The 7259-nt window shown below is 39.3% G+C and overlaps 1 protein-coding gene across 1 annotated transcript in view; it reads left to right on the top strand.

The window, feature by feature from the left end:
• The window catches only part of crtc3 (CREB regulated transcription coactivator 3), a 14120-nt gene extending 7239 nt beyond the window's left edge, over window positions 1-6881 (top strand). Inside the window, exon 2 of the mRNA XM_024144605.2 lies at window positions 6778-6881. Within this exon, the coding sequence (XP_024000373.2) occupies window positions 6778-6873 (96 nt within the window). The 3' untranslated portion in view covers window positions 6874-6881. The remainder of the gene's footprint in view (window positions 1-6777) is intronic.
• Window positions 6882-7259: the final 378 nt, after the last annotated feature.

The following is a 7259-nucleotide window of genomic DNA, read 5'->3' as shown; positions in this document are numbered from 1 at the left end:
AGACACTCTTGGGACTTACAGTCAATCTTTTCACAACTCCGCACAGATGGAATCACAAGGGTAGCATTTCTTGCAGTTGCTACATTAATTTTAGACTTTAATGATGTGAATTAGGGCTGCACGATATGGGAGAATCGAATAGCTATTTACATTTTTTAAATGTAGTTCTTTACCAAATATTGTGATTTGACAAAGGTCATAATTTTGGAATCTTAGAAATAAAATGACTTATATTAAGAAGCAGAGTGGAAAGCAGCATCGTTTTAGTTTGGAATAGAGGTCGTCCGATTATGATTTTTCAACGCCAATAACGATTATTGGAGGACCAAAAAAAGCCGATGCCGATTTTATTTATTTATATATATATATATATATATATATATATTATATATATATATTATTTATTTGTAATAATGAAAATTACAACAATACTGAATGAACAATGAACACTTTTTTTTAACTATATAATAAAACATCAATAATATATAATAATAACTATTTAGTCTCGAATAAATAATGACATGCTCAATTTGGTTTAAATAATTCAAAAACAAAGTGTTGGAGAAGAAAGTAAAAGTGCAATATGTCCATGTTAAAAAAAGCTACCGTTTAAGTTCCTTGCTCAGAACATAAGAAAGCTGGTGGTTCAATGTTCCCAGTTAAGAAGTTTTAGGTTGTAGTTATTATAGGATTATGACTCGTCGACTATTTCTCTTTATACCATTTGTATTTCATATACCTTTGACTTGGATGTTCTTATAGGCACTGTAGTATGCCTGCCTAATCTCAAGAGTTGATAGGCTTGAAGTCATAAACAGCGCTGTGATTCAAGCATTGCTAAGAGCTGCTGGCGAACACAGTAAGTTTGAATGAATGCTTACGAGCGTGCTGCTGCCTACCACCACTCAGTCAGACTGCTCTATCGAATCATAGACTTAATTCTAATATAATAAACACAGAAATACGAGCCTTTGGTCATTAATATGGTCAAACCAAGAAACTATCATTTCGAAATCAAAATGTATTTTTTCATTGAAATACAGAACTGTTCTGTATTTTATCGAACGGGTGGCAACCCTAAGTCTAAATATTGCTGTTAACATTGCACAAACTTCAATGTTATGTCATAATTCTGGAAAAATTAGTTCGGAACAAGCCAGGCAGCCCAAATCGTTGCATATACCCTGACTCTGCGTGCAATGAATGCAAGAGAAGTGACACAATTTCCCTAGTTAATCTTGCCTGCTAACATGAATTTCTTTTACTAAATATGCAGGTTTAAAAATAACATCTCATTCATTCCCCCGTCTCTCCTCTTCCACCCTTCAGTTACATTTATCCTGTACTGTGGATTGGGAGCTGACAACGGTGGCATTCATTAGGCACCAAACAGGAGAGAACTGAATTAAACAGGGAGGTATTAACTGTACTTGTCAAAAAAGAAACGCTCTGTCATTTTCTGTTAAAAAGCATCTCAAAACGTTTTGTTGTGCCTAATGAACAAGGTCAAAGGCAGCTATTAAGAATGCCCACCTCCACACAATCACAAGCTGAATTGAAATCTCTGATTTGATTCATTTTCTGCCTTCTGAAACATGAAAGCACTCTGTACACACGCACAGTCAAGAAAACTAACATGATCTCCTGGGAAAAAATATAAACGTTCTATTCACATTATTTCCATACCATCGCTTCACAATGTCTTCTTTTATGAGAGGCCAGAGTTTGAAATGGCCAGTTAAAGGAGATGTGGTTTGGAGGCTACTCCGAGTGATGTTGCCTGTAAGGTATGAACTGTTGATGACCCGTGAGAGACCCAGTGAGTGTGTTGCAGTTGTCGGAGTCCATGAGACGCTGGCAGAAAACGTCTGTAATTAAAACTCACCGTTTCAACATTCACAACAGGCCACTACAGGCTGAGTTGAAAGTGCTCGAGTGGCTCTGTGTTTGGGTCTGTTTTAGGGCTGGGAATTGCCAGGGACCTCACAATACGATATTGTTGTGAAATGTTGGTGCCGATATGAATTTCAATTCTATACGGTGAGCTCAAAGTATTGGGACTGGGACACTTTTTTGGGGGGCTCTGTACTCCAGCACTTCTATTCTTATTTACAATAAAAGTGACTCCAAAATTACACAATACATTATTTACTATTAATTTCTATTAGGCACAAAATAATCTGAAACACAACCAAAACAAACCGCAAACGCATCAACTATTTTTTGTGACAAACTTGATCAAGTCATTGTGTGCTATGAATATGGGACCAGATTTAATACACATAAGTGAATTTGTCACGATACTTTTGGTCAAAATGCTTCACCCGATATGGTGAAAATACCCTCAAATTAAAGATGAGTCTGCACTTTAACCCCATTTGTCATTTTATCATTTCAAATCCAAAGTACTAGAGTACAGAGCCAAAACAATTTAAATTTGATGTTCCAAACATATAGCTCATGCAGAGGGACGAGAGAGCCATGAGAAAATACGTTTTGTCAGTCATGGAATTAAGTGCTTAAAACAAATTGGCTCCCTTTTTTTAAAAATATGGAGAACAAGCTATGAGGGAAAAATGTTTTGGTGCAGGTACAGCCAACTAGTGCAAAAATCATATTGGGATATTATTTGACAAGACAGTAACTAGCCATTTTTAATTTTACACCTCACTAGTCTGTTTTCACTGGAGGGTAAACTGCTTTCCCACCACTGTGCGTAGTAGACTAGGCTATGAGTTTGCCAGCTAATGTAGATAAATGCATAGGGTGCCTACATGTAGGCTTATACAGATTTTTCTGTTTCTACTGAAAGAAAATGTTCATGTGTCTTCATAAAGTTGTTGTTGTTGCACACTCTTTAGGAAGTAAACTAGCAGTGTCTTCCTGCTTTGTGAAGAAGGTCTACACCGGTGCTTCATGGTCTGCAGATACTGTCTGCTTCTCTATGTTGTTAATCTGCAGTTTGTCACTAAGGACCTCGTATGAGTTGTTGTGGAAATCGCCTGGATTTCCTCTTTTAACCCGTGGGAATAATTTCACCGCAAGATCTTAGACATTTTGTCCCGCTGTGCTTTTTTTAATGAATAGTATTATTGGATACTGGAATGTGTGTTCTGTTTGATGGATGTATTTTGGGGTTGTCTTGCTGCATTATCTCGTCCTCCAGAACCCCATTCGTTAAGCACTGTTTTACTTGATTGGCTGTGAGTATTTAAATAGTCCTGCGTTTTGTCTTTGGTGGGACGATCTTGTGATAGGTCATTTTTTATATTAAGGTGTGGTTCTGCCAGTTAGGCTGTGCCATGTTAGGTAGGCTACCTATCTGGGAAGCTGGGGAAAAGAGAGGGGTTTTGGTTTTGGCAATGAGATTGTATGCATTAAGGGGAAATTCTTCTCGAGTTGATCTTGAGGGATGTTGGATTCAGAACAGAGATTGTGGTTTTTAAATGCTCAGTCCAACATAGGGCTGAAACCTGTAGCCCTGAGCTGGATGTCATTTGTTTGACACGTCTTAGATTTTTTATAGTTATAAGCAGTGGCATAGTGTGAAGCTCCCGTGATACGGGGGTGCCCCCAACCCAAAAAACGAAACCCAAAAAGTTTAGAAAATCATACTGCCGGTTTTTCAAAATATACCATATAAACGGTTTATCACCCAAACCTAATTTATATAAGAAATTGRCAACTMCTTCTGATTCTTAGTAATAAGCATCTTATGCTCATTAATGTMTTTTTATGTYATAAAAAGACATGTTATTAATGAGCATAAGACATAAAAAGCATCTTATCTTATGCTTATGTAGGCCACTTGATTTCAATATCTAAACAAAGTGAACAGTTTGTTCGAACAGGTGGAGATGGACAGGAGGGTGTATTCATAACAGTTCAACTGTTATACCATGTTAGCAAGCAAATACACCCAACTTGGCTAGACTTGAAATATAAAGTTTAGGTGGCTACTCATTAGCACTTGGGCTTGAGTGATTGTTTATGAGACCTGTGTTAATATTTTATGACTGCTACAAGAACTTGGGCACTTGCTGAATGTGCAAATTCTGGTAAAATGTCTAACAAAATTGCATTTTCATAGACAGACTTGAAAGCCAGATCAATGATTATTGCCAAAGTTTGGGGTCACTTCGAAATGGCCTTGTWTTTGAAAGAAATGCACTTTTTATCCATTAAAATAACATTACAGGCTCAAAATGGCCAGAAACAAATAGAAAGAGGAGTGGGAGGCCCCGGTGCCCAACTGAGCAAGAGGACAAGTRCGTTAAGAGTGTCTAGTTTGAGAAACAGACGCCTCACAAGTCCTCAACTGGCAGCTTCATTAAATAGTACCCACAAAACACCAGTCTCAACGTCAACAGTGAAGAGGCGACTCTGGGATGCTGGCCTTCTATTCAGAGTTCTTCTGTCCAGTGTGTGTTCTTTTGCCCATATTAATCTTTTCTTTTTATTGGCCAGTCTGAGGTATGGCTTTTTCTTAGAAGGCCAGCATCCCGGAGTTGCCTCTTCACTGTTGACGTTGAGACTGGTGTCCATCTGATTTTTAGCCATATCGCTCAGCCTTAGTCCAACATCAATGGTGTTCTCTCTTACTTTGTAGACAGATAGACATTGGCTCATCTTACACCTGCAGGATGTTGCCGGCTTGTCAGACACACAGAGAGAAAACAGCTTTCCCTGGAGCTCGAGCCCCGTGTTAAATTTGAATGACATTTAATCACAACAAGAGCTAAAGGTCTCCTGAATGTCCCTGAGGCTGTATAGTGTTAAATTAAACCTAGCTTAGCTCCTGGTCAACTCTTTTACTGTCCTCTCTTCTCTGAGAGTTCCTCTTATGTGTAAACCCATTGATTGCATCAAATGAGGTCAGTCTTTGAGATTCAAATTTTGTCCTTTGGTTAGCGTGGAAAGAAACGCCCCACGGATTTGCCTTTTCTGATCAGAATTGATAATTGGAACTGTTTACCTTAGCCGAACAAACCATGCTCTGTGTGGTCCCTGAGTTGGTCCTGTGTTGGAGGAGCACAGGGTCTGTATCCACAAAGTGTCTCAGAGTAGGAGTGCTGATCTAGGATCTGTCCATATAGCCTACTGTTAGTCATTATCAGCACTCCTACTCTGAGAGACACTATGCATACGGGCCCCGCTGTGGAGATATCCTGCTATACCAGACTCATTTCTATGAATTGGTGAATGGATAGGTTACAAAACATTTCCTTCTGGGGTTTCCCTTTAATGCACAGATGTATTCTCCAGAAACTAGACTACGTCATTGGACAGAAATGACACACCTTCCACACCCATGAGCAAAAGCCTAACCTAAGTATTGTTTGTCTAAAACCTAAGGATTTCTGTAATTTCATTAAATAGAAATTGATAGTATTATATCATGTATATGAACCATACAGCCAACATTGAAGGCAATGTTTGATTTGAAACAATAAACTAAACCAGCAACAACTTCCATTGTCTTGTTTTTCTGATGTACAACTTTCTGTCACTCTTGCTGTCTTGTCCATATCTTGCCCTTATTATCCCCATGCTCCGCCCATGCAGCTGCTGTGTTGACTGGCATTGTAATGGATGCAATTATAGCCCAGGGGTGACCATTGGCCAATCTTAGTCGTGTAGGAGTGGAGTCAATGCTGGGCTGGAGCAAAATAAAGCGGTTGTACTCCAGAGGACATGCTTAACTTTTTTTAGCACGGCTGTGCTGTGGTCATTGGTACAGGGCGGAGCAGAGTAAAAAAAGTTTTTTTGCACAACCTCGAGTGTACAGTAGCTTTTCTACATGGGTTACCATAAAAAAAAAAAAAAGTAATGTTATTTTGATAGGCTACTTTCATCCCTCAACGAAATATAGAGCGTTGTTCTGACATCTATGGTTGCTAGCCAAGCCGGCTGGCCGTTGACTATCGGTTTGGTTGCCAGAGACGCGACACATACGTTAAGTCTTTTTGTTTCTATATCTATGGACGCGACCCAGTTGTTCGTTCTAAATGTTCCGTTGCCGTCCTGGCTGGCAACGCTCTTATCCCTTGCTAGCTTGCAAACTACGGCTAACACAGTCAGCTCAAACAGTGCAGCTAGAATAACAGCAAAGTAGCTGCAATTGCATTTGTTTATTAAGATGTTTTGATACATCCATAACAATGAGCTAATGATGCGTGATATTTGGCCGCCATAGAAAATGTGCTTTCTTGTCAGGGCACTGTTCATAGGAGCTAGCCAACTACACAGCTAACGCAATTACTTCAAACTGAAGCTGGTAGACAGCAAACTAGCTGCATTTCATATCGTTTGACCTGTTTCTGTATTTCTTTGTATATACCCATGAATATTATGCTGATTTCAACTGGTTGAGAAAAGATTGAACGTGTCAGGACGAGACTTTCACAATAGGACAGTGGAGATCGAATGTCAATATGAAACTGTTGCAAATGTTGAGAGACAGATAGCAACTATTGTACATCCCCCCGCAAACCAAGAAGCAACGGGAAGTAATGTCTAGATACCTTGATTGGATAGTGGATGAGCAGTGATTTCCCTGATGGAACAGAAAACAACATTCCCATTTTTGCATCTGGCTTACCCGTGCTTAACAGTTTTTTATTTTTTAGTATGGTCGAGACGCATTCTAACCCGTTGTAGAAGCCTGTACTGCACACCTCCAGGCAGGACCGCTATTGGACATCCCTCTAATAAATCCTGCTCCTCCTTCCTGTGGCTCCTTGGTTACTGACTGCCGTTTTTTGTGTTGACCAACAGGTGCAGTTCCAGAAGATCCAACAGCTACGTCAGACCCAGACCAGGGCCCAGTACTATGGAGGCTCCCTGCCAACGTCACCAGATCGGCAACGCTAGCGCCGACTTCCAGGTGAGGGGCCCCCCCCAACAATCATGCTCCCTTTTTTTTTTTTTTTTTCCAAATGTTTTATATTCAGTGTCTGCAGAAAGTATTCATACCACTTGACTTATTCCACATTTTGTTGTTACAGCCTGATTCAAAATTGATTAAATATATTTTTTATTATCTCACCCATCAACACACAATACCCGTATGAAAACATGTTTTTAGACATTTTTGCAAATGTATTGAAAATAAATTCTGAAATATCTCATTTCCATAAGTATTCACACCCCTGATTCAGTACTTTGTAGAAGCACGTTTTGTGGTGATAACAGCTGTGAGTCTTTCTGGTTAAGTCTAAGAGCTTTGCACACCTGGATTGTACAATATTAGCCCTAAA

The sequence above is a fragment of the Salvelinus sp. IW2-2015 genome, unplaced genomic scaffold (assembly GCF_002910315.2).
Source record: "Salvelinus sp. IW2-2015 unplaced genomic scaffold, ASM291031v2 Un_scaffold5544, whole genome shotgun sequence".
NCBI lineage: Eukaryota > Metazoa > Chordata > Actinopteri > Salmoniformes > Salmonidae > Salvelinus > Salvelinus sp. IW2-2015.
The sequence above is the reverse complement of the archived record's forward strand: the minus strand, read 5'-3'. Positions and strand labels throughout refer to the sequence as shown.